This window comes from Desarmillaria tabescens (genome assembly GCF_030435595.1).
Source record: "Desarmillaria tabescens strain CCBAS 213 chromosome Unknown EV420scaffold_239, whole genome shotgun sequence".
NCBI lineage: Eukaryota > Fungi > Basidiomycota > Agaricomycetes > Agaricales > Physalacriaceae > Desarmillaria > Desarmillaria tabescens.
In genome coordinates this window covers 2,582-29,261 of record NW_026848538.1, presented here as the reverse complement: position 1 = coordinate 29,261, position 26,680 = coordinate 2,582, and the positions used below count along the sequence as shown (strand labels likewise).

At 47.7% G+C, this 26,680-nt stretch overlaps 3 protein-coding genes across 3 annotated transcripts; 1 reads left to right on the top strand and 2 right to left on the bottom strand.

The window, feature by feature from the left end:
- Positions 1-16,171: 16,171 nt before the first annotated feature.
- Positions 16,172-17,687, top strand: EV420DRAFT_550608 (caspase domain-containing protein). Its single transcript, XM_060482536.1, has 3 exons — positions 16,172-16,241; positions 16,295-16,585; positions 16,638-17,687. The coding sequence occupies exons 2-3, from the start codon at positions 16,382-16,384 to the stop codon at positions 17,562-17,564; spliced, it is 1,131 nt and encodes a 376-aa protein (XP_060321506.1). The 5' UTR covers positions 16,172-16,241; positions 16,295-16,381; the 3' UTR covers positions 17,565-17,687.
- A 4,321-nt stretch (positions 17,688-22,008) lies between these two features.
- EV420DRAFT_1489302 (uncharacterized protein) lies at positions 22,009-23,784 on the bottom strand (the record flags this gene model as incomplete). The annotated part of the gene is made up of 8 exons (XM_060470684.1): positions 22,009-22,265; positions 22,329-22,344; positions 22,409-22,586; positions 22,745-22,821; positions 22,900-23,016; positions 23,057-23,145; positions 23,340-23,419; positions 23,516-23,784. 8 exons carry the CDS (start codon positions 23,782-23,784, stop codon positions 22,009-22,011), a joined length of 1,083 nt encoding a protein of 360 aa, XP_060321505.1.
- A 230-nt stretch (positions 23,785-24,014) lies between these two features.
- Positions 24,015-25,825, bottom strand: EV420DRAFT_1601195 (caspase domain-containing protein). Its single transcript, XM_060475010.1, has 4 exons — positions 25,535-25,825; positions 25,410-25,475; positions 25,036-25,356; positions 24,015-24,981 (listed from the first exon to the last, which is right to left on the bottom strand). The coding sequence occupies exons 1-4, from the start codon at positions 25,535-25,537 to the stop codon at positions 24,076-24,078; spliced, it is 1,296 nt and encodes a 431-aa protein (XP_060321504.1). The 5' UTR covers positions 25,538-25,825; the 3' UTR covers positions 24,015-24,075.
- Between the last annotated feature and the right edge of the window lie 855 nt (positions 25,826-26,680).

Below are 26,680 nucleotides of genomic sequence, written 5' to 3'. Positions count from 1 at the left end.
CATCCTTGGACGTGTAAACTCGAAGGCCGAGGAAAATCGAGTCGGTGTCAGACATGTGTTGGATGTCTCTGGCGGCAATTTTTGTGTTTTCATCAACGCTATCGTCATCGTCATCGGAGCGTTGGGAGACAGCATCAGTCCTGTCAATATCGGCCCTTTGTTTGTTATCTGTGGGGAAGGCTTCCGCCGCCTCGACGACACCATTCTCGTTTGCTTTCTTCTCGCCTTCGTGCTCGTCTTTGTCTTCATGAATTTTCTCGGCCGTCTTTTCCTCTTCGAGGCTAGCGCTATCCGATGTGTCTTTCTTGTCAGTGATTTCTTTTGGTAAAATCCCAATCTTCCTTCTGGCTTCTTCCTCGGCCATCTTTTCTTCGGCGACCTTCATTTCCGCAGCAGCTTTCTCTTCCTCCGCTTTCCTGATTGCTAATGCTTTCTGCTCTAATTCGGACAAGCCCTGTCCAGCCAGAATGTCCAAAGGAATGGGCAAATTCTGAGCCTGCGAGCTAGTACCGATGTTCATGAGCCGTCGAATAACGTGGAAGGTGAAAATAATACCTTGTATTGAAATCTACGAGGACAGAACGAACAGTGAGATACATGAGACAGGTATCATTTTAGTGACCCACTCATAGCAATGGATTGACTCTTGGCGCGCTCAGTGAGCACCCTCGAAAGAGAACGGTGATTCGAAATAGGGACGTCTTCTGGAAATATCTACCAGTCATTCTTTCATAAGTAAACATTGCAACAAGATATGTTTCTCTTACCGATGACCGATATATGGAACGGTCCAGACGAACCTGAGTCCAATCAGAATGGCGTTCCGCCTAGAAGAATTAGTACGTACATGCACAACATACGAGCCCGCCTCCAAGTCCAGTTCAACATTTACGCTCCGTGCAAGGATCCTAGATGCTGAAGATTGCGCAATAACATCTTTATCTCCCTTTTTGAACACCACAAAATCAAAGGTCCAGTACCAGCATCCCGATATAGGCTCGAAGTAACGGTTGTCTAACTGGGACAGGACAATTATCGCCTTGGTAGCAGCCGGTAACGTGATAGTAACTGTAGCAGCGACTCAGCGCAGCACGATATAACAAATTTGCGAATAGAACGTACATGATACATCCCCGTACGTCCAGGCTGATGGAAGCGGAAGCGCTGTTACATGAAGCCACTGAGAGGACATGACCCACTGCGAATCAAACAAAATGGTCATGTCGATCTCCTGCCAGCATTCCAAGAAGTCCGTATCTGCAAGGCCGCGAGGATGAGTGAAACCTAAGGAAGTAAAACGAACAGAGAACGCACACTCCATAACAAATTGACCGTCGTCTCCGAAGGAATGTCCAAGTTGGGGAAGTATCTCAAGCCATTCCGGTGTCCATTGTTTCGAGCCGTCTGACCATGGACCAGTCCATTCAGAAAAGCCCCAAGGATTTCTGACGACAACGAAACGTTTGCCTTTGCATTCAACTGCTCTGAGAACGGAGTAGGCGTGTCCGCCCATCAAACCGCTGACTGTGATATTAGGCCTCCCGCTACGAGTAGAGTCAAGTTCACTGAATGAGACTCCAAAGAAACGGTCGTGATTGGCCTTGAGCAGCTCTTCTGTCCAAAATAGATCTGGATCAAGGATGTCCTGGAGATAGTGTTAGCTACTGCCATACAGAGAAAAGGATCAGCTGCACATTTGAGGGAATGAAACACGTTACACCGCTGCGCCTAAGTTAACTCATGTTGGTTGAGGTAAACGAGTCATGGAACGTACCCCGTGAGGTCTTCAACGACCTCGCAGGCCAACCCACCGCTCAAGGCGCTATAACTTCCATGGAGTTTGCGTATGCCTTCTCGATCAACGGCACCCGGGTCTCTCCATCAGTACCGGACCTGGCGAAATAAAGGGTAGCGCTCCCCTTGCGTGAAGATCTGTTGTAGAGCGCCTTGTCGTTGTGGTATAGTTCCTTTTCGTCGCGGCTCAGTTCTTCAAATTTTGGAACGGACGTATAAAGCAGGCTACACAGACTGAGAACACTGCAATATGAGTAGGGAGAAACTTACTCATCGATGACCACATCGACCCATTTATTGTCGCGGAAGAAGATGAATCCGTATACCCCAACCTTTTCGTCTCTCTGGATACACAAATGAGATCCATACCAACTCTGTCAAGGCTCAAAAGGCAGACGTACCGCAACACAGAATTTTTCTACTAATCCTGGGGACGTGCACATCGTCGCCAATGCGGAAACAAACCAGCAATCACCAATCTTTCCCTGAGCTATATCATTGGAAGATGCGCCATCCACGAAAAACTGAGGATTGCTGAAGATCTGCGTTACGCGGAGTACATCAGAGGGGTTGTATCTTTCCTCGCTCGCAAGTCCGTGAAGGCACCGGAATCTGTCATTCTGCAGATCAAATTCGTGATCCCTGTAAAAAATTGAGGGGACTAGACTGCGAAGAACAATTGATAACAAACCTGAACTTTCGATTCTTCGCCTTGCATTCCCTTGCAATACGTTCAACTTTTGCCTTGCAATCGGCTAGTGCCTTCTCTAGTTCGGCGGTGACTAGAATACCAGCCTGGTCTCGTTCTTGAAGGAACGATGTCGTGGTCTTCTCGACAGCCGGTTTCCCTTTGAAGAGATTGAAGAGAGGCATTGGACTGGGAAGAGAGTCGACTCATTGAGGTCTGGTTAGATAAAGGATTTGGCCAGCCTTCGATATGCCATCAAGGGGAGGGTTTGGGTTTGATTTTGGCGCCTATATGAGCGCTGCATGAGAAGGTGCCTTATGGCTTGCTGCGGCGTTTTGATAGATGATCGGCAAAACTTAGACAACGTCAGAGAGAATCTTTCAGTAATGGGTCAATGGATATAGGTGCAATGCTTTCAAGGCTGCAAAAAACATAACGTCCAGCCCCATGGATGTATTGTACAACAAAATGCAAGCAAGACCTGGATATTGGACTCATCTGAGGGGGCGCTTAGACTGATCATGATCATTGCACGACATGGTACAACTTGGGCACGGTCGTAATCTTGTGTCGATCTAGTCCCACACCACCAAGGGAGCGTGTTGAAACCAGTACGCCCCAATTGAAATGGTATCTTTGTGTATTCATCAGAACCACCCGTCCCGTCTTAACAGCATACTGTAACCGAGTCCACATGTCAGATTTTGCTTCCATAGACGCTCATGCCACGAGCTTGCAAACCCTATTCGTGGACCTGCAGTTTCCCTTCTGACATTCCCAATATTATCAGGACGCTGCGATTCATCCGAATTTTTCGATATCCGTCCATGAAGGTGTGAGGACGTTCCATGCCCGCCGACCGAAACATGACACTTATACCATTTACGACAGCGAGATCGAAGAATTTTCTGCAGCAACAAGGTCATTTCAGCTCCCGATCAACGAGCTGTGAACTGAAAGCATGGATGCACATACCTTCTCACATCATATAATAATAGACATTCGTCAGGTTTCCTGAGTCTTGTCTCCTTACAGGTGACTCAAACATATGAGGGAGAACTGATATTCCGCAGACAGCCGGTATGTATATGTGTTGCTCCTTGACCTCGGAAGCTGTGTAAAAAAGATGAATATCATAACAGTAAAACGAAACTACTAGCTGACCCTTTTCATCATATCAGAGCATCTGATAACCATCGAAGCGCAGCCCAAGTTTATTTTGCGGATGTCAGCTTCATCGCGAGTGAAGTCGCTACGAGACCATTTCTGCTCAGAACTAAATGAGTGGCCCTCCTTCGACGGGGGTAATGAGCGAGGACGAACCACAACCAGTCATGTTATCGAATAGCAAGGGCATGCTACCCATTGGGCGCTAAGCGAGGCTTCTCGACCATCGAAGCACCTCTCCCCCATCAGGCCTACAATCTTATTCATACCCCAAACATTTCTCGTCACCGTAATCCAAGCGACTCTCGCTTCTTGTACGTCACCCTGATGGCCAATGCTGTCCAACGCATGATGCATGGAGTCGACTGCATGGCGCACCATACACAATGCAGTTTTCTATGTTCGAGAACGAAACGAGCGCTATAATGGCAGTAACTGAATGAGTGTACATGAATATAGACCGTGAGATACCCACCTTTTTGCGAGTGCAGAGAACTACAATCGGAATGATTGGCGAGTTTTGGATGTGCCCGACCAAAAACAGCGCCATCGGTAAGAGAATACCAGGGGCGCCAGTAAGGAAATTGAAAATCGCTAAAATACGCAATCTCATCGGCTGAAAGCGACGTAAGTACTCTTCATACGACAACGTGTTTGAGTTACAGAGCGATGCTGCAAAATGTGAAAGAGATATGATACGATGTACTCCGGATCCGAGCGAACGGCAAGGACGATACAAAAAAATTGTTATCAAGAACGCGAAAACATGATGTCATCAAATGCCGAAATCTGCCGGAGCTGGCAATGCCGACGTCCATCTTTCTCATTCCTACAAGCTCTCGCGTCAATGGAGATATTTTCTGTAGCTCAGGCCCGACGACCTACCTTCCATTTCTTCCTTTCGTTCCCCGAAGCCACACACAAGCTATCTTGGAGACATTCGGCTGCCCGAGTGTGTATATGGGCCTGCTCGCGGTGACACTGCTGGAACCGTCTACCTTTTCCTCTGGCGCTGAAAGTCAGCAATCACTGAAGATCCCTCGAACAAGTATTTGACGGTCTCATCGAAACCCGTGTATGGAGGAGCCAGTAGGTTCGGACACTGATTATTGGTCCCCAACGAGCGCGCTCTATCTGCAGTGGTTTTAGTTTCCACTGGATCACTGTGTGTGGCATCTTGTCCATAGTAGCTCCAGGTGAATGGGGAGTAGGGTCGAGCTCGACTAGCCAGAGCATTGTCGCTACTGACAGGTACGTAATCGTAGACTTCAGGAGGAATGAGAAACTAGGACAGATTTAACAAAATAACACGTACCTTATTTGGCCTCAGCCAACAAGGATCAAAGGTGTACTCTCAATCATTGCTGCGGACAGAACCGCCATCGTCTCGCCGTCATTATGGCTCCAATTTTGATCCCGGATGTTTCTTTTGCATATACGTCACCCTTCCAAAAACGACAGCACTGGTACGGAGAACGATTGAACGATTGAAGCGAAGATTTCTGGATCATCTGGTAAGCAAGAAAGGTCATTTACTAGTTTTGTTATCAGAGACGGATAGGGACACAACTCACGGCTACTTCATTTTTTGACCATCTGAAAGATGAGCAAAGGAAGAAAATCCCTAGAACTCCCGCATGTAGTGACCACGCTGTGCGGTCGAAATTGAGTCCGGCGCCTACAACGTTCGAACGTTCGAACCCATTATCGGTCTTGATGACAATCGCCCCAAGGAAACGATCCCGCCTACGAATACATTCTCCATTCGTAATTCCGGTGCCAAACGCTCAGATACGCATGAACGAAGACTTTAGCGTTAGCAAAAAAGGACGTTTGCTTCGCAAAGGTAGGCCTTGGCACGGTGTCACAGGAAGACTATAACAACCGGATGCCGGGGCGGAGTAACAGCCTCCCAAGGTGGCTCTGCGTAACCCTCTGCAAGGATCGCTAAACTGTCCGTGTCAAGCCTGCATTTCTCCGGCAGAGGGAGGTCGTCTAGCTCGCTCCCAGGTTGGACAAAAGGACCACTTCCGGGATAGGCACTGCGGTCTTCATCTTTCCGTGGCCATTTTTTTGGTACTCCACCAGCCTGCTCTATGAGTCGCGATGCCATTACCACGCCCGCTTATCGCATTGCTTGGTTCATGGATGATGCACTTCATCGAGAAGGCAGGAGTGGCCTTGACGCTCCGAGTTGTGAGGGGGATGTCATAGCGTGCTGATTTGTCGCTTCGTGTCAAGTCAATTTACGGCTGAATTTATTTCTTTCGTCTGCAAATGCTATCTCGTTAGACATAGCAAGAGGACGAGATAGCAGAACCGACCACAACATATCAATGAAAAAAAAATCGCAACATCGAACAGAAGACGAGCGTATCTGCGCGTTACCACCATTAACCTCCTGGGGAGCTGTGCAAGGATAACGGCGATCAAAGTTGGCGTCCTTCCCGAGCTGGGTAGATACCTGTGAGTACGGTGCTCGGTTGAACATTTGGAACGAGAACGAACCCTCATTGAAGCGACCCCTCATTTCGCCTGTATTCATTCTGAAAATCTTCGGGACGTAGAATCCAATGGTGCCCTGTCGTACGCCGACTTGGAACAAAGGGCACAGAAGGTGGAGTCTCATCTGTACAGTGATTGGGGAGCATACGAGGCAGAAATCCAGAGCATCGTAGGAAGTAGCATGTGACGCAAAGCCTCTTTCATGGAGATCATGGCTCCAGTGTCTGGTATCTATAGAAGGTACATCAGGTCAGGGTAGAGGAGAAAGATAAATGGGTCAGGACGTATGAATGATCCACTTGGCGAGCTCAACTGCAACTCGATCCCTCTCTCTTTTCGTCGTGTCATATCACGTTCCCAGCATACAATATCAATACCAAGACTGTCCTAACCAACGAGGAATTAGCAAGAAGGTAGATTTTCAGAATAGATTGGAGACGTACTCACACACTTTGTCTCTCACAACAACCGATACCAATGGACCGCAAGTTGATATCGTATGGTGAATGTGAGGAAGGAAAGGAACATGATCCTGTTTGGCCAGATCCGATGTGGTGGTCGAAGAAAGACAATCATCGTCACCACAGAGATTGGTTTCTGAAAGTCGGGGTTGACAAGGCTAACAGGAGGAGGAGATCTGTGAGGATGCGTCGCTATGTGATAACAGGAGCTGGGCTGACGAGGTTTCGACGCGCTTTGAGACCGTCGGACCCGGTCTACTCCTCGAGCGTAAGGTGGTACCACTGCAGGCCGTCAGTCACTCATTCCCCCCCCTTCATTGATCAAAAGTCCATCCTTCCTGGGGATGCAGCCGATTGGCAGGCTTCATTTTATCCAGTGCGACAGGCCATGTCGCACAAGTTGGTGGGCTGCGACCGTGACACAACTGGGCGGGGAAGCACTGGCAGCCTTGGGATGTTCGATGTCGACGCAATGTGGCATCTTTGAGTGCGCTAGCCGGGACAGACTAGACGTTGTTAAACGAATGTCATGGTGAGAGACTGTAAACCTTACTGAAAGCTGTCCGCTCCCGGGAATGCTCAATCCGTCCATGAAGCGCCCAAAGAACTTTCAATTTTCGCTGAAAACAAGGTGATTGAGTATGAAGAGAGCTTGGCGTCATAGAGAGACGTACTGCCAGCCAGTGATCCCTGTACCAACACCGAAAAAGGGAGTAGCAGCGGTCGCATGGCTACAATGATTTTGATGTGCCTTTGGGTATTGCTCCTGGCAGTTACTGTCGTCGTTATCGTTGACTGCCGGGAACCTACTTCCGCCCTACCCTCCATGCACTGACTTCGAGCACCCTAGTACGGCCTTCCGTTGGTCTTCATCCTCCTCGTCATCGAGGTTCCAAATTGTCGAATTTCGGTCTTGTTGTAGACAGAGATCGACGTTAACGTTAACGTTGATCTTTGATCCTTATGAAGATTCGAAGTTACGGGATGCCGGGCAGTGTACCATTGATTAGCGCCGATAAACTGGTAGAGTGGTGCCGCGGTGGTGGTACAACGATGAGTATGAAGTCGAACTGGTGGTCACAGTGGTGGTAGATGGTCACGATAGTTGTCGTTGCCTTGGTATTAGCATTAAGAGGGATTGGCAGAGGTCAGACGACGGTGAGCGTGTGACCGTGACGAGTTTACATTGCACAGCCACCACGTGGATCTCAGGCTTAAGACTCTTTGACCCCTACCAACACCACTACCGAGTCAAGTGCGACCAAACTTTCTGTCCTTCTCGTGTATACATCGAAGCGCCGTGAAAGGATGATACCCAGCACCAAGGACCGATAACCGATGGGCAAATCCTGGATTACATCGGCGTACAGCGCGTGTTGTTGCCCTTTTGGGCTGCTCATCGACTAAAGCACGCGTTTTGTGGTATCCTGGTCCATCTGTAAGTATTCTATGCTTTCATTGCAGGATAAGTGATAATAATACAAGCTGTTTACAGAGATGATTTGGGCCGCGAACGTTCTTCGGAATCATATACGAAGTATTTCGAAACGCAACCTTACGAAGGCTCGCCAGCTATGCTCCGGTACGAGTGTGCTTTCCGTATACTGTGACTCACTCATCAAATCTATTGCATAGGCGCCACTCGTAGATCCTGAGCTTTGGAAAATAGGATCTTTGATGAAGGTCGAGAAGCAGCTTGCACAGAAGTCTGGGATGACCTCTTCTCAAAACATCAACTCTGCAGGAAGCCAGAAGGTGTCCTAAATTCCTGTAGAGACGTTTCTACAGCACCGTCCTGGCTTTCCTCAGAAAATTCAATGCATTAACATCAAACAGTGAGGACGCAAAAGAATTGCATAGGCTATATCACCTCCGCCTCCAAAACGCATCGATTCCTCGTCAGTTGTCATCTGTTCCATGTGAACCACCCACTCCAACCCAAAGTGTAAGCATACATCCCTAGTCATTGATCCTCATGCTCATCCCCGTTATTGTAGACCCCATACCACATCGATGCAACTCTCTTTTGGACCGTTCTCATCGGCATCGATGAATACTAGTCTAACCCTTGGTATCAGACGCATTGTCATTATCAGTGAGGAACCTCCTGATCGAAGACGACGATCGTTCTCCAAATCACGGCTGGTTTTTTTTCGCAAACTAGGACTTCTCAAATACGGCCAATAGTACCTGAACCCAGACCTGTCTCGAGGAAGAACCCACCCTGACGCGTGCAAACCCCATCCGTGTACCCGAAGATCGTATCCGTATGCCACAGAACCTAGCGTGATTGTCTCCTCGGTGCTCGAAACCCCTCCCTTGACGATCCATCAACTCCTTCCCGTGCCAATGCTCAGCAGTCTCATAGACAACCCTGAAGTTGGGCGAAGCAACAATATCATCTACGATGCCGGACACTGATCAAGCTACCACCATTCAGAGCATTTCTTCACTTCACAGGAATCCAAGTACAGCAACAAGGATGTCTGTCGCATCGAGGCTCTGTGCTCCATCGATCGCGATACCATAGATGCCCACTACCCGACATCAGCAACCGAGAGCTCAACGCCCTCCTCACACATATATCTCTCACGTCGAAGGACGCTGAATTACGCTCATCGCAGACTGTTGTCACGCTGGTTGCATGAGACGGGAACCAAATATGGAAACAGGACTACGCTTCATGCGTGCAACTCTCCGTTGTAATGGCTGCGGATGAAAGTCTGGGACATTTCCCTCGCTATCAGTCTGTATGGAAGAATTGGTGCTAGATGTGGATTATCAATACACGAAGGAGACATTGGGAAAAGAGGGATACGGCGGGGTTTCTACGAAGGACGTCATTGCTGTTCTAACGTCGGGCGACTGGAAGACGGAAGCGTGTTTCGTCTACTTCCCGTATTCCTGCAAATTTTCCTGGGATACCGCGACCTGCGAACTACTACAAGCACATAAACAAAACTTCAGAAGGAGTTCTACGATAGCTCTGACTCTGATGTCGCTATGGCTGGAGCGGCGATTTTGAAGATGTTCAGCCTAGCTTGTGCTTTGCCCATTCTTTCGGGCATAGCCCAGTTGTTTCGAGGTCCCTGCCTCCTCAAACTTAACGCAGCGAGGTTCTGAAAGTGTTTCCGACACACCATTGTCAGTAGCTACAGTATTACCTCAGTTCAAATCGATACTAACAGGCGCTTTAGATATTGGGTTGCGTCATTATCTCATATAACTTATAAACAGGGGATGACATCATTGGTCACTCTGTCTTGTCTTTCAGCTACCACCTTACACACGAGATATGTCCACAGAAACCAGCTATTCTCCGGTACGATTCAGTTTTATGGACCCTTTAACCCCTCTAACCAGTTCTGCTGTGTAGGAGGAACTTGTAGATCACGACCTCCTGGAGGAAATACGTCGTTTGGAGGCGGTGGAATCTCGACTTGCACAAGAATACGGGCTGGTCAATCGTGGCGGCAGCATCGACTCTTTGGAGGTCTTCGACAAAGCAAAAAGGCGTCGGATGCAGACCGAGGGTCTATGGGAGCGTTTTGACAGCACCATCGACGGGAGCGAGACACTAAAAAGTGACGATGTGGAGGGCTTGGATAAGCTTCATTGTCTTCGTCTCTCCGCCCCTCATATGCATAGGCTTTCTCCCTTAACCCGATATGGTGTCCATGGATCCCGATTTTGGGCTATTCTCATCGGGATCGATGCTTACGACCGCACTCTCTTGCGTGGTTGCGTATCAGACACATTATCAGTGAAAAGCTTCTTAACCACAAATCTCCACGTACCAGAAGAGCATATCCAGTGTCTCCTCAGCTCCATCAACGGCAATCCCGACTCCTCGCGAAAATATCGTAAAGGTGCTATACGATCTCATTAACAAGCCTGAAGTTGATCCGGGGGATAATATTCTCATCTACTTCGCCGGGCATGGCGCCAGCTACTACTGTGCGGACCACTTTCGGAAATGTGACACCAAGTCCTAGCTCTCTGCCCCCTCGATCGTGACACCTTGGACGCCAGAGGACGTTACGTACCCGACATCAGCAACCGAGAGCTCGACGCCCTCTTCACACAAATATCCCGCGTCAAAGGGCATAACATCACGTTCATCGCGGACTGCTGTTATGCCCGCGTTTTTTGCCGCCACCCAGACACAGGAATGCGCAGCCTCCACTGCACTTGAAAGACTGGGACATCTTCCTGGCTATCAATCTGTGCTAACAAAGGATTGGCGGCCAAACGTGGGATCTCATGTACATCTGACGGCGTGTCGAGATTACCAGATTGCGAAGGAGACCGAAGGAAAGGAGGGGTATGGTGGGATCTTCGCCGAGATACTTGTTCGTGTTCTGAAGTCGGACGACTGGAAGAAGGAAACGACGTATGTCAGACTCACCGACCTTCTGAATCAGTCATATTCTCAGACTCCGGTTGTTGGTGGAGTTCATATTTATGATCGCGTTTGGTATTCGGTGTAAAAGGCTAGGTTTGGGCCTACCGCGAGAGTTATGCTTGTTGAAGTAAAATCATCCTTGACAAGCCTAGCACTTATTCTACCGTGATACATGCAAGGTGGCCTAAGCGAACATTGTCCTGGCCGCCGCACCTCGCACGTGGAATCAGTGTGAAGGATCCCCACTCTTCTCTATTTGGCGTGCGGTGGAATACCATCCCTCTCAGTTCGCCGTCCCAGATACGTGGGACTCCATGCGCCATTCTGATGGTTAGTGCATCCGATGGATAACTTGAAGGTCGACAACGGGATAGTAGATTATCATCACTGCGGCTAAACGAAACCGTTGACGTAAGGTTAGAGAACAAAGCCACCATCGACGTAATAGTTCAATGCATATTCTGGTTAGTTAGCGGCCTTTCGGTAGGAACAGCTTGTCCCTGCTGAGAACTTCCCTATTTCAGTCACCGACGGGTGTTGGACACAATATGAAGCCGACCGTACCATGGACTATCAACTGCAAATTCACCTTCAGTAATTTGAACATGCATATCTCAGTAATGTCCCCCACATAGTCTAGCCTTCTTTCTCGCTGTCTAATCTCTGTCATTCAAGGCCAGAACTTGTATTACCTTAAAAATAAAAATCCAAGTTTCAAGTTGAGGCGACTATCGTCGAACTCGAAGGTCGAACATCTAGCCGACCATCATGACGAGAGAGAACATGTCGTCATGATAAATCACGGGAGTCGATAACCGACAAAGAATGTCCCCAGACTTCGACGTACAAACCAAATGGACTCGAACTTGGAGCTTTACGTGCGCTATTTATGTGTCATGACACTTACCTGCTGACAAGTTACGGAAGTGAACGTCCGCAAAGAAGGGAATATAAACATTACCTCTCTCAAATGAGAAGTACACCAGTCGGGTTCTTCCTCGTCGCCTTTGTCTCTTCGCTTCGTCTGAAATTAGCATGCATACGGCATTTTTCAGATTCTTCGCGTTGGCCTTTGCTGCCGTCCAGTTAACTGGCACACTTGCAATACTCCCGAGAGCTTCGAGTCAACGGTCAGGCTGTACAGAGCCATCTACTCGCTTAGAATGGTAACTATTGCTTTCTTGCCACTAGTACGCTCTCAACGCTTCGTGCAGGAACACCTTAACGCAAGAGGAAAAAGACGCTTATTTCGCGGCGGAACTTTGCCTCCTTGCTGCTCCAGCCCAAACTAACATTCCAGATGTCGTTTCGCGCTACGATGACTTGGTTAGTCTTAGCTCATAGTATGCTTCTTTGGGGATATTTTAACTTGTCTTTATCTGATTAGGTGGGTGTCCATTCTGAGCAAAGCGATATGTTAGGCGGCACCGATCGTTGGCATCTAACCGGACAGTCAGTGGCTTATTATTAATGATCATTACTTTCACTTATCCGTAGCATTTTGTGATCTCTTTCGTAGATTCTTACATGTACAAACATTCGTTCCTGGCTCCGTAATCGACAATCTAACTTTATATTGCAGATTCATCGCTACTTCGTCCATGCTCACGAAACACTCTTACGTTCAGAGTGTGGATATACCGGTCCGGTAAGTGCAGGTGTCTTTCGTATTGTCGACCATCAATTAAATATAGCCTTTCTGTTTACGACTTTCAGATCCCTTACTGGAATGAGGTCGTCGACGCCGGTTCATTCAGTACTTCCCCCGTCCTGCTCGACTTTGGTGGGGAAGGCACCGAGGCAAACGATTGGGTCGTCGTTGATGGCCCTTTTGCTAACCTCACACGGTATCTTGGACCTGGGTCGACGAATACGAACCATATGATTACACGGCAGGAGAATGTGACGTGGTCACTCCAGGCGGGACAGACATTCGTGGACAATCTGCTTGAACTAGACAGATTGGCGACGTTCACGGTTACGATGTTTGCTGGCCCTCATGGAGCCGGACATATCGGTATTGGAGGAGAGGTGGGTGACCTTCTTTGTCTACATTGGTGAATTTTATCTCTACCTCTTGATAGGTATTCGATGTACAGACGTCGCCTAATGACCCGATCTTCTGGCTGCACCATGGTTATGTGGATTACGTGCGTACCATCTAGTGTTTGCTGTTTTCTACTCCAGCTGGGCTAATCTGGATTGTTTGTTGCAGTTGTGGTGGAAGTGGCAGGGCGGCAACGAGAGTCGTATCAACGACCTCGAAGGAATAGGGTATGAGACGCAGAAAGAACCCGATACTGGTTATGTTGTACGTCCTAGTGGGATTTCGGGTAGAGCATTTTCTAAACTGTTCCTTACCAGGAAACCAACAAAGACACGGTGTTGTATCTTTTTGATATCCTCCCTAATGCGACGGTATGTCCTAGATTACTCGTTCTGAGGATTCTTCTGATGCCCGCGATGTAGGTTGGCGAGGTGTTAGACACGCAAAATAGTCTTCTATGCTATACTTATGCTTGATGAGGTCCATAGTGCCTCTCCCCCCACTGAAATCGGGAATTAAATTTCTCTTTTACCCAGGCATTCAGTCGGAGGGAGATGCATCTTCTGTTTGTCTTCGAAGACTCCTCTATCCGCGCGGAATTTTATATTTACGTGTGCATAGGGCCTACACGAATCTATGAGTTTAACTTTCGCGACGTCATGTATGACGGTAGAGATCGGTTTCAACCCTTTCATTGGCAGGTACTTCAAAGGTACATCCCCGAGGCCAGAAAACTCTTGAGCCCCCTGCCACAGATCTGCAACACGACAACATGCAGATACTAGTATTCCGGGTCCTCGTTTCCATACAGCACGAGATACATCATTTCCCCGGACCAAAAGTCATTCCGAATGATTCTTGGTTCAACCTTCATACGTCGTTCTCATGGACATTGTATCCGATGCATGAGTAGAATCCCATTTACGGCGAAACGAAGCTAGTGGTGTAAAGTTACCCTTTCATCATATCACTGAAATGAGCGTCAAACCCTTATCGAAGCGCCGACAAAAATACACTATCGGATAAAGCTCCTTGTTGCTTCGTCTGCTTGAGAAGTTACTTCTGAGCTACTTAATTTCTATCAAGGTCACCGTGAGGGATCCCGTTGACAACAAAAAACTAGCAAGGACGTACCACATTTAATTAAAAAAAGGTTCATTAACTATCAACCGCGCGCCCCAATTAAGCCCGAAGTAAAGCTTCTTGTTCATCGTGAAACTCTTCAACACGTGTACCAGCCATTCTATTCCAAACGCCTGCTGATTCCTAGGCAGGTTCTTCTCAGACCTTGCCGGATACGCTCTGCCGCTATACATGTCGACTCTCCTTCCGTATATGAATAGGGAAGAAGTGAAGAGAATGCCGGCCGCTATATAGAATCGATCCCGGCACTCCCTGATCGGACCAACAACACAAACAGCGACTTGAGTTATACTTTCATAAAGCAGGTCGTGCAGAGGGAGACAATATCTCTGAGAGACCGTATATATGCAAGCATCCGGAGCCAGTGGAAATTGTATTCCAGTGCGAATACGCGACAACTCGTTGTCGTTAGCTGGGAGGGGAGAACCATCAAGGACAAGGAAGGTGAAAGTTACCAGGGCCCTCTGCGATGGCACTCGATACGACTGACGGTCTTCATGGAAACATTCCTTGAGACGGAGAAAGACTCGAAAATGAATACAGGTATATTGGAGACTGCACTACAGGCACTCCTCAGTCCCGTTGTTGGTGCAAATTTAGGGTCAGGGCGAGCTCCAAGGGCACTCTTGAAATAAGCAATGTTTGATTTGTAGCAGATCGACCGAAATCTTGGCGCAAAGCTAGGTGTACGTTGCATAGAGGAACTGGTAAGCTTGGCTGGACAATAACCGGCCCCTTCCGCAACTGTACGCTCTTTCAAGTAGCCCAGAAGGATAAACGCGATGATTCAGATCGAAGAAGAGCTTACGACTTTAGCAGAGTAATCCGACGAATAGGCTTGATCGCCCTTACCAGTTGAACTATATTTATGCTGGGCGTCTGTGTGTGTCCGATCAGGCCTCAGGTCAACGCCACAAGAAAAATGAATGAAGAAGAACACACGGGATTCGCAGCGAGAATGACTTGTCTTCACTTATGAATCCTCCTTCCTTCGACGTGCTTTGATCGTGAAAACACGAAGTCTGAGTGAACTGATTCCGAGTCAACTTGTCAACATACAGGTCACGTCGTCTTCAGGCAAGCGATACTAGAGAAAATGATTAATGTGCTTCGACTGTACTAATATGTAGTAATGTGTCATGGTTTTGTGCGTCGCTAGTGTTTGACGACAAATAGGGGGAAATACCGCACGGAGGATGACGCGGACGGATTGATTAAACGCTCCGGCCCGGCCTTTTCAGGTCACTCATACGTCATCCCGTTGTTTTCTTTTCCCCGCAAGTTTCTCCTACTTCATTCAGTCATCGTACAAGTATCATTAATTGGCTTACACGGTGGACGGTGTCTTTACTGAACTCATTTCAGTAGATTATTTCTGACGATCCATCTTCTCTCCGCTGACCAGTAGGGTCTGGTGCGCATTTGCCACGAACAAGGAGCCGGTTCCAAGATTCTGCGTACACTTCCTTCTCAGTCACAGTTATCTCAAGTTCTAATCGTGTTTCAAGGGTATAGGAAGTGTTGCCATAATTGGTTTAGCTAGATTTTGTCCAATGTCGACCCTCCCAAAAACTTGAACTCACCTTTTAGTACTATGAGCCAATTGCTACACAAAGCTACCTGGATCCGAGCCCCTGTTGCGGAATCATAACTAACATGCATATAACAATACGTGTTTCTCTGCATTACTCCCATGGGTGATTTGCGCGAGAGCGACCAAACATACGGTTTGATGGATTTTGATGCATACTGCATGCGTTGTCACATTCTCTCGATCTCGCGACTTTCCATAACGTGGACGAAGCACGTTGTCTCCTGTCGGTAACATTGATAAAACTCTCATTCAATGCCTCCTGTACTACCCGCACTACTGTGGCACAAGAATTTAGCTCGCTCTCCAGATGGTACGTTTTTTGTCATCATCCGTTTGGTTCTTTGTTTTAAATTTTCCAGGCTCCCACCAGCACGCCAATAGACCGTGAGCAACAGGAAGCCTGACGAAGATTGGCCTCCAAAAGCAGTTACTCTCCGGTACGAGTTTGTTTTATGTATACTACGCGCCTCTCATCTTGTTCACTGCGTAGCTGCAACGTCTACCTCCATATTACGATGAACTGCAGCATTTGAAGGCTGTGGAGGAGCAGCTCGTCAAGGATTATGATAACCCGGGGATGGTTTATGGGGATAACATCGACTCTACGGCCCTCCGGCAAGAAGCAAAAAGGCGTGCTCGGTTAGCATCGCAAAATAATCCTAGTCCAGCATCAAGCGGCGACGATGTGAAGGATTTGGACAAGCTTTACCACCTTCGTTTTGAAGATACGTCGAATCTTCAGCAACCCGTTCCACGTAAATCATCCACTCTGACTCAAGGGGTGAGCATATATCCTTAACAATGGATCCTTGTACTTATCTCACCTGTGGTAGGCCCCGTACAAAGTCGACGCATCTCGCTTTTGGGCCGTTCTCGTCGGCATAGATGCATATGAGTCTAATCCCTTGCAAGGCTGTGTATCGGATGCATTGTCAATGAAGGAATTCCTAATCAAGAAGCTTGGGGTGCCAGAACGTCGTATCCAATGTCTCCTCGGCTCCGAAAAAACCTCTCGTGACGATCCATTAACACCTTCCCGTGCCAACATCGTCGACATGATCTACAGTCTCATTGATAACCCTGAAATTCAACGGAACGACAATGTTGTTATCTATTACGCTGGGCATGGCTCGAGCTATTATTGTTCTGAGCAGATTCCCGCTGCATCGGAATCCAAGGACTGCTGCAGCAGCGATGCCTGTCCCATAGAGGCATTGTGCCCCATCGATCGTGATACCATGGACAACGATGGGCATCCAATACCCGACATTAGCGACAGAGAGCTCAATGCCCTCTTCACCCAGATATCTCGCACTAAAGGGCATAAAATCACATTCATCGCAGACTGCTGTCACGCTGGCAGTGTGAGCAGGGATGCTGTTTCACAACCAGGAGTTCGCACCATGTTCCCAACCCTTCACTCTGGTTTCAACGATATGTTACTCGCTGCCCATGAGCGGCTGATTCATTTATCTGGCTATAAATCTGTATTATCCGAGGATTGGCAGCCAGATATGAGTTCTCATGTAGTTCTGGCAGCTTGTCAGGATTGGCAGACTGCGCGGGAGACTCGTGTGGGAGGTAAATGTGGCGGGAATTTTACTAGGCAACTTATTCGTGCTCTGAGCTCAGGTACCTGGAAGAAGGAAACGACATACATCAGACTTATGGATTGTCTGAATCACTCTCATTCGCAGACTCCGGTCGTTGCTGGGGAACACAAAGACGAGTGTCTTTGGTATCAGGATGCTGCTACATAGGGACTGCGTATTGTACATGAATATGGCGCCTGTACCGGAATCAATACTCTTCTATTTAGTTATTTCACTGCTGTACTTTGATAGTACGTGATGGGCATTTTAGAAAGGAAGATATGGATCTTATAGACCCTGACCCTGAGTACTTGCTGCGAAATCTCACCGAACCGGCTGGACGAGACAATCCCCGAATAATGATGGTACGATGGGTACTACTCGATAGGGTTTATTAGTGTGAGATTGTTTAAAGATGAGATCCAGATGAGATGAGTGACAATACGTAAACCTGAGTGACAAATTTTAAGAATGAGAAGGTACTGAGGTTGTGTGATGAGGTTGTGATGAAGAATGCAGACCTCGGCGTCGTGCAGAGGCCGGGCCCGGCGTCAGTGGCTGTGCAAGCTGACCACAATGTTCATCCCCGGGTTGACGAGGTCGATGATAGTTTATTATTATTTACCTGAGCTTGTATTTAGCAGAGTCGGCCAATAACAACTGCTTCACTGTTTCTCCCCTCTACCTATGATTTCTGCTGGTCCCCTTTTCTGACCGCAACACTCTTGTCACTTCTCTGGACCTCGGACGTTGGTCTTGGTGAAGCGTATGCAGCCGTCGACGGTCATTTTGTACGCTGCTAATCAAATGTAGTACAAGCCCTTTTCACACCAAGTTCGATTTTCGTGGATAAAAAATAAATAGGAATTTCGTTTTCAGTTACCCATCACATAGGAACCTGTTCAATTCATGTCCTATAAAAAAGAAAGTTTATTTTAGAAACTCAAAGAGGTTTGAAAACGTAATGATAGTGTTGTGTCACAGAATGTCACCACAATCCCACCAGATGAGATTGAGATTGGACGAAATGTAGATGAGGTTCTGGATAAGCTCAAGGCATGCAGTACCCGTCGTAATAATACTGGAGAAGATTTTTGTCCAAGATCTTAGATTGGACAAGACTAAGGTAGTATAGTTGTTGCTCAGCTGTCGTGAATATAATGAATCATGACATAGCCTATGATATAACTAATAGAACACGACCCTACATGATTGATGGGCAGGAGGCGCCCGGCCACGCGTCACATTTTCCAAAGGCAAGTTTGATAGAGACACTTTAGAGATAGTAATAAAGTGTCTTTAAAATTGACAACTCACTGTCATCCACGAAAGGGAGGTACGGGCAAGGGAAAGGCATACAGATAAGGTGGAGTGCCGACGCGCGGCAATGTCTCGACAAACACCGTGAGAAATTGATCGTAAGTGCTTTTACCTTCGTTCTACCACTGCCAGATGTTCCTGAGGTTGTTACAACCAAGGTGAGCCAGCAAAATTGACATACATGGAAAGCACGCAACGGGGACTCAAAAAATGAAATCTAAAAGCATTCCAAAATCTCACCGGAAATGAACAATCGCAGAACCGCGTAAGGCCTACGGCGATCAACAGTGTCACATGTGACTTGCAAGGAAGCACAATGTTCGGAATCAACTGTGATTCAACTGAACTAGAATATGTCAGCCTGATCCTTAGGGACGGCAGAGGTGGCAGACGGAGTTGCAATGAATCAAAGTTGGAATGCATCACAGGCGTCGTGACTCTTGGCTACAAATTTTCAAACAAACTTTAATGGCTTTTCGGAGGCTTAGCTGCTACATCGCTTACTTAGCGCTCCGTTAAGTTGTGGGTTCCATTTCTGCCAGGCTGTCATTGGCAAGTTATTCATCTCAATGGTTGTTCAGGCGACGGACCCTTTCGGCTAAACTGCGGAGCTGCCATGGAATTCGAGTTAAGGCAAACAGTATCTTCTCTTATACTCAACTTCAGGTCCGCGCGCGCCAAGCATCTTAACAATACCCCACAACAAAGTCCGGCTTCGCTGGTGGCTTTAACCTAGTTTCATCGACACGAGTCACACTGCTGTGGTAAGCCGGTATTTTGAGGGGGTCAGATACTTTTGTGTTTTTTGCACCGTATTTTAGTCGCAAATCCACCTGAGAAAATACTGAATGAAAACCTGACCGTTTTTTGAATGAAATTTACCTAAGAAGATTTCGGGGGCAAATCCCGCTTAAAAAATGGTGCGTATTTGGATCCGTCTTTGTACGCCAAAACCTTCCTTCCAAATACGGATCCAAATACGCACCATTTTTTAAGCGGGATTTGCCCCCGAAATCTTCTTAGGTAAATTTCATTCAAAAAACGGTCAGGTTTTCATTCAGTATTTTCTCAGGTGGATTTGCGACTAAAATACGGTGCAAAAAACACAAAGGTATTTGACCCCCTCAAAATACCGGCTTACCACAGCAGTGTCAGTCACGTATACTTGAATGCTGCGACTAAGTACATAAACGCCGATACTTCTGGAAATTTTCTTGTGTCCGGCTGCCCCTGATACTGTGAATCCGTGCCACAGGAACAGAACATATTTCATGGAGAGAGACCGTGACCGTTGACCGTTGAACTATGCATAGGTCTCAAACAAGACAAGATGAGTTAATTTCGTGTGTGAAGGCAGACAAAGTGGCGGTGGATATAGCTAGCTTTTTAGTAGAATACAGTCAAATTTATCGCAGTAACACCCTCATGGTCTATTGCCAGCGAGTCCCTTACCCCACACGAGGCTTTGCACCAGACTCTGCCCACATCGTCAACGCCCAACAACTCTTCCATGGCAAGCAAACTATCGTTTCCTTCAGTCCTCCATCGGACTGTATGTCTCTTGTCGTTATTCGTACCGTTCCTTATGATGTCAAACAAATTTACAGACGCACCGCAATGCAGACTATCAAATACAACCAGCCTCACCAGGACCGCCAGTAGACTCCCAAGGCAACACTTCCCCCGTACGAGTTCGCATAGTGGATGCTGGTAGCCCTCCTCTCATCAGATTCACGGCGTAGGCACTATCTCAACATCCAGACATTCAGGAGCTAGAGGCTCTGGAGAGACGGCTTGCGCAGACGTTTGGGATGGCATCTCCTAGAGGCATCGACTCTGCGGCGGTCTTGCAAGAAGCACAAAGACGGGCCGAGTCACCGTGGGGACGTTTGTGCCGCATTGTCCAGGTTCTCCTTCGAATGTTCAACTTATCGACATCGAGCGACGATGATGTAAAGCAATTGAAACGGCTTTACGAGCTCCGTCGTAACCTTCCTGTACCTCATCCTGAGTCTACCCTGGTTCCAGCTGTAAGTGTAGTGTCCCTAACATCCGACCCTTGTTGCTGATCCCAGTTGACTTAGGTCCAACACCACGTCGGCATGTCTCGCTTTTGGGCTGTCCTCATTGGTATCGATGCATATGAGTCTTATCCCTTGCACGGGTGTGTATCGGACGCATTGTTAATGAAGAAATCGCTGATCGAAGACGTCGGGGTGCCCGAAGAACGAATCCAGTGCCTCCTCGGTGCACGAAATCTTACCCCTGGCAAGTCTTTAACACCTTCCCGTGCCAACATCGTAAACACACTCCAGAGTCTCATTACCAACCCTCAAATTCAGTGGGGAGACAATATCATCATCTATTATGCCGGACACGGGGCGAGCTATTACTGTTCAGAGCATTTTTCCACAGAAGAACCTGAATGCCAGACTGGTGATTGTCCCATCGAGGCATTGTGCCCCATAGACCGCGACAGCAAGGACTCTGATGGACACTGGATTCCCGACATCTGCGACCGAGAGCTCAGCGCGCTGTTCACGCAGATATCCCAGACTAAGGGACATCACATCACGTTCATTACGGATTGCTGTCACGCCAGTAGTTTTGAAAGACAGGGTGGAGATTCAGCGATTCGCACGACACGCCCGACCTTTCACTCAGATGTCAACGATATGCTCCGCATTGCGGACGACGGGCTGAAGCATTTACCTCATTACCGATCCATATTATCCAAGGATTGGGAACCCGAAATGGGTTCTTACATTGTTCTGGTGGCGTGTAGGGATTATCAGTATGCGAAGGAGACCAAGGGCGAGGAGGGTTACCACGGGATATTTACCAAGATACTCGTCGATGTGCTGAAATCGGGCGTTTGGAAGAAGAAGGAAGTAACATATGTTGAACTCACTCATCTTCTGAATCAGTCATACTCCCAAACGCCGGTTCTTGCTGGAGACCATAAATACGAGCGCCTTTGGTATCAGGCATAAAAGGCTTCGCCTAGGGCGTTGTAAGGCGAGCCATCCAGCTTGACGGCAATTTCATATTTAATAGAATTCTTGGCACGTACTACGATGACACTAAGCGCCGGCGTCCAGCTTAATAGTCTAAATGACTACTAATATTAAGCCCGCCTGGTCACATGTTTGCCTTTCAATTTGAAGGCTTTAGTTTTCACTTCCTGTCTAAACGACGTTATGAGACGTGCGGTGAACAAAAAACGCCCGGACTTACCTCATCGACCCATGTCTCCTCTATTCATTATATCCAGCCATCCGGCTTCTTGTGCTTAACACTTCTGCTTAGGAAGATCCTTGTCCTCACACCAGTGTATAGCGTCTGTCTTCTTGGAGCGCACGAAATAGCTCGCGTACGCATGGTTCCGCGTGTAGCTCGGTGTGAACAAAACGCGTGCGTTAAAACTTTGTGCGATGATGATCTCCCACGCAATCTTGATCCATAAGGCACAAGCCGATGGGCCAGGACGCAACCGGATAGGATGAACTAATTTAGCAAGCTCGACGAAACCACATAGCACCCCTCCTTCTTTTGATCCACATCACATCTCTAGAAAAAGAAATGCTCAGAGACTACAAAATCTCAGCGAACCGATATCAGGACTGTCCTAATCAACGAGGCATTAGCAAGAAGTTAGATTTTCAGAGTGAATTGAAGACGCACTTGCATACTTTTGGTCTCTCACGATAATTGATGCCCACGGACCGCGTGTGGATAGTATAGCGCCGGATGGCGAATGAGACGAAGGAGAGGAACACTATTCCATTTGACCAGACCCGATGCGGTGGTGCTGGGAAAAGACAATCATCATCACCGCAAAAACTGGTTCCGGCAACTTGAGGTTGGAGGCTAACACGACGAGATCAGTGAGAGTGCGATGAGGTTTCGCGTCTTCTAACCATCGGTCCCGGTTAAGGTCGATACCCGGTTTCCCGATTTCGGAGTGAACGTTGTAGGCCGTCGTTACATAACCCAGTCCTATTGGTCAAAGGTCCATCCCCCCTGACATGCCACGCTCCGTTTTATCCAAGCCACGACGTTCCACACATGCATCCCTATCCGTCGGCGAAAGACTCAGCGCATGCTAGCATACGCGATTATATCGGTGAATAGCGTTTGTCCTTTTCTTGGAGCGTACGGTGGAGTTTGCTCGAGTACGCACGGTCTTGCGGTGTAACTCGGGACGAACAGCGCGTTTACACGGTGATAAGCTCCCATACTTGCACCAGTGTCCCTCGCGCAAGCTTGATCCAACGGAAGCCACGCCCTGCAAGCCAGCCTGAGGATGATGGGCCAGGACGCAACTGGGTAGGCTATACTGGCAGTCTTGCAATGTTCAACGTCGACGCGACGAAGTAAGCACTATTGAATGGCGTTAAGAGCACCATCGTCGTTTCACAGGTATAGACTAGACATTGTCAAGCGAATTTCAAAGTCAAGAGCTGGATAGTACCTTACCGAAAGTTGTACGTTTTCAGGCAAAGTTGATTACGATTCTTCCGAGCCAAGCCATGAACGAAATACTCAAGGGAGCTTCCCCTGTTCACCATAAAAGAAAGATGATTAAGTATAAAGAAAGCTTGAGCATCACAAACGACGTACCGACAAAGGTCCTCTCTGTATGCGTAACTATGGCGAGCTCAAGAGCCCTTTTTTTGTATCCCTCGACGCCGAAATTTGTCCTGTAGCAAGCATCCCGTCGCCCCAGCAATTTAAAAGGACATAGGTGTACGCTCGGTGATGGGATCCATTTGGGCTACCTACGCACACAAACACACGATCCTAATGTCCGAGTCGAAACTGCAGCGAGTAGAGAATGCGGGATGACCGTGGGTGGCTGGGTAGACTTTTCAGCAGTATTTGAGATCACTGTTGGAGTCGCAGCATCCTGTGTAGAACGACGATTGGCGCCGATGAATTTGTGAAAGGTAGGGTTGGCGTAGTGATAGACAGAAACAAGACAGAAATGCGGATTGGAAGACACAGCCACCACGTGGATCTCCGGCTTAGCGGTCCGAACCACTGCCTGCTGCAGCACTAAGGTCATCGTTGGGTCATCGAATTTGCATCGAATAATATTGGTAGTACATTTTTTATATTCTGTCTTCACTACAAGATCACCATTAATTTAGAGATCTCAGATTCGATCTATGTCGTAATGATGTCACCTGCCGACACCATATTCACTGGCGCAGATATTTTTATCTCTGATTGGCCATTCCCGTAACCATTCCCACGAGGCTGGGTTTACATTTCGAAAGCCTATAATGGACATTCCCACGAGGATAAAATTAAATTCCGAAAATGATTATTTCGCTAATACGATACCCATTAAATATCATGCCTGATACCATAGGTGCTCATATTTATGGTCCCCAGCAACGACCGGAGTCTGGAAATAGTCCCGATTCAGACGCTCGGCCAGCCCAACGTATGTCATTTCCTCCCAGTTATTCGACTTCAAAACACTAACGAGTGTCTTGGTAAAAACTCCACCGTATCCATCCTTTTCCAAAGTTTCCTTTGCATACTGATAATCCCTACACGCTGCCAGGACCACATGAGAACTCATATCTGGAAACCAATTCTTCGATAACACGGATCGATGGTGAGGTAAAATTTCATCTGCAGCGCGTAACATATCGTCGACATTGGAACGGAGAGTTGCGCGCGTGAAGCGTAGCCCTGCTTCCGGATCTGGATCCCTGCTCATGCCGCCCGCGTGACAACAGTCTGCAATGAACGTGATTTTATGCCCCTTGGCGCGAGATATCTGTGAGAAGAGAGCATTGAGCTCGCGGTCGCTTATGTCGGGTATTGGACGCCCATCGGCGTCTATGGTATCGCGATCGATGGGGCACAGTGCCTCGATAGGACAGATATCATTGCTGCTGCTGCACTGGGATTCCAGTGAAGTGGAGAAATGCTCTGAACAGTGGTAGCTCGAGCCGTGCCCGGCGTAATAGATGATGATATTGTCGCCCCATTCGATTTCAGGGTTGTTAATGAGACTGTGGAGCATGTTGACGATGTTGGCGCGAGAAGGAGTTAATGGATCGCCATGAGAGGGTTTTCGAGTGCCGAGGAGGCATTGAATACGATGTTCTGGCACGCCGATGTTCTCGAGTAGGAGTTTCTTCATCAATAATGCATCCGGTACACAGCCGTGTAAAGGATTAGAATCGTATGCATCGATGCCGATGAGAACGGCCCAAAAACGAGATGCGTCAATGTGGAATTGTGCCTACGACACAATGGGGATGAGTACGAGGGTAGATGATTAGGGTTATACGCTTACGCCTCGGGTCAGAGTGGGAGATTCACATCGGACAGATGATAACTGGCGAGGATTGGACGCGTCTTTGAGACGAAGGTGATAGAGTCTGTGCAATTTCTTTTCATCATCATCGTCCGAAGCTGAAGTGCTGACCTTTCGAAGGAAAGTCAGCAGTGCGCTGCGAAATTGTCTCCGCGGCAATTTAGAATGCCTTCTGGCTTCTTGTAGGACCGCTACAGAGTCGATGTCTTCAGGAGAGGCCATCCCGAACTTCTGTGCAAGTCGCTCCTCGACATCCGTCAAAGGTCGTATTTCCTGAAGCTCGGGATCTGTAAGTGGCACCTATGCAGTAGTTTCGATGAGCGGATCACAGTATACGTAAAACACACTCGTACTGGAGCATAATTGCTTTTGCAGGCGAGCCTTCGTAAGGTTGCTTGGGATGGATGACCGTTTGAAACCTGTTGTGTAGAGAATTTCAGTATGTAAGGAGCGGGATGGATGGCGAAAAGATATGTACCATCTGGAAGTTATCACGGGACGCAATTGCAACAGTAAAGTTGTTGTTCACCAGAAAGTGTAGGTAGTGCAAGAGGCATGAGACTAAAGCGTGTCGGTAAGACGGATAGGATGCAACGTGTGTTCGTACATATCAAAGAATACGCTTAACGGAGCTTCTCGGCGTATTAGTCTGAGGACTCTCCTCATTGGGTCCACTTCGCCGTTTTCAAATGTTACTCGGAACGATTTCCCAGTGTCGCCCCGATATGCCACCTTAATGGACCTTTTATGCACTGATTGAGGATAGACGTGAAGTTGATATTAGAGCAAGTTATCAGACCACGCGAAGGCGAAACCGATGACTAAAATTTACCCTTTCCATCATGATTCATATCATAGTAATCATCGAAGCTCCCCCAAAATCGACGATGGTCAAAACTTAACGAGTTGCTATAGAACCAAGATAGAAATAAGTAAATCCCATTGTCAACAAAACAAGTAAAGGACGTACCAAAACTTGCAATGAGGTTCTCAACTACCAAGTGCTCGCGACCAATTAGAAGCGAAGAGAAGCTTCTCAGCATCGAAGTACTCATGACGGTTCAGAATACTACGAAGAGAACGTGAGATCACCCTACAATAGATACCAAAGTCACACGGACCTCTCGGTACTGGTAATAGGTATAGCCGACTTAGAAGATCATCTGATCCGTGGCACGAGAGCCTCCGGAGAGTTATAATATGCCTAGTCTTTGTGCTGAGACTTTGGATAGATCTGGTCAAGCCAATGCTACAGGAAAAGAGGAATGAAGGAGCGTGCACAGGGTATTCACGTGGCGAAAAGAACTGGTCTGCGTATATGCATTCTTCCTCCTCAGACACGCATCTGACTCAGTCGCGAGGATAGGCGAACGTAGGTTATTAAGGTCACGAAATTTCTGAGGTTGTCCAAGATTGAAACCACGAAGCCAGGTGATTTGATTCTTGTCAACATACGAGGGAGTCGTTTTCCTTCCGGATACGCAGGAATGCTAATAATACCAGTAAAAATTAAGTAGGAATGGAAATCGTGTCCCAAATCACCTCTATAAATCTATATGATTAATGATTATGCAATGAAAAGTTGGAAGAACACGCAATCGTATATCGATGTAATCTAGACTTT

Coding starts and splice junctions, on each gene's coding strand:
- EV420DRAFT_550608 (XM_060482536.1), top strand. CDS start 16,382: ATGGTTTATGGGGATAACATCGACTCTACGGCCCTCCGGCAAGAAGCA. Junction 16,586..16,637: donor CATCCACTCTGACTCAAGGG/GTGAGCATATAT, acceptor CACCTGTGGTAG/GCCCCGTACAAAGTCGACGC.
- EV420DRAFT_1601195 (XM_060475010.1), bottom strand. Junction 25,357..25,409: donor GCAAAAGCAATTATGCTCCA/GTACGAGTGTGT, acceptor ACTACTGCATAG/GTGCCACTTACAGATCCCGA. Junction 24,982..25,035: donor CTCCCACTCTGACCCGAGGC/GTAAGCGTATAA, acceptor ATTGTGTCGTAG/GCACAATTCCACATTGACGC.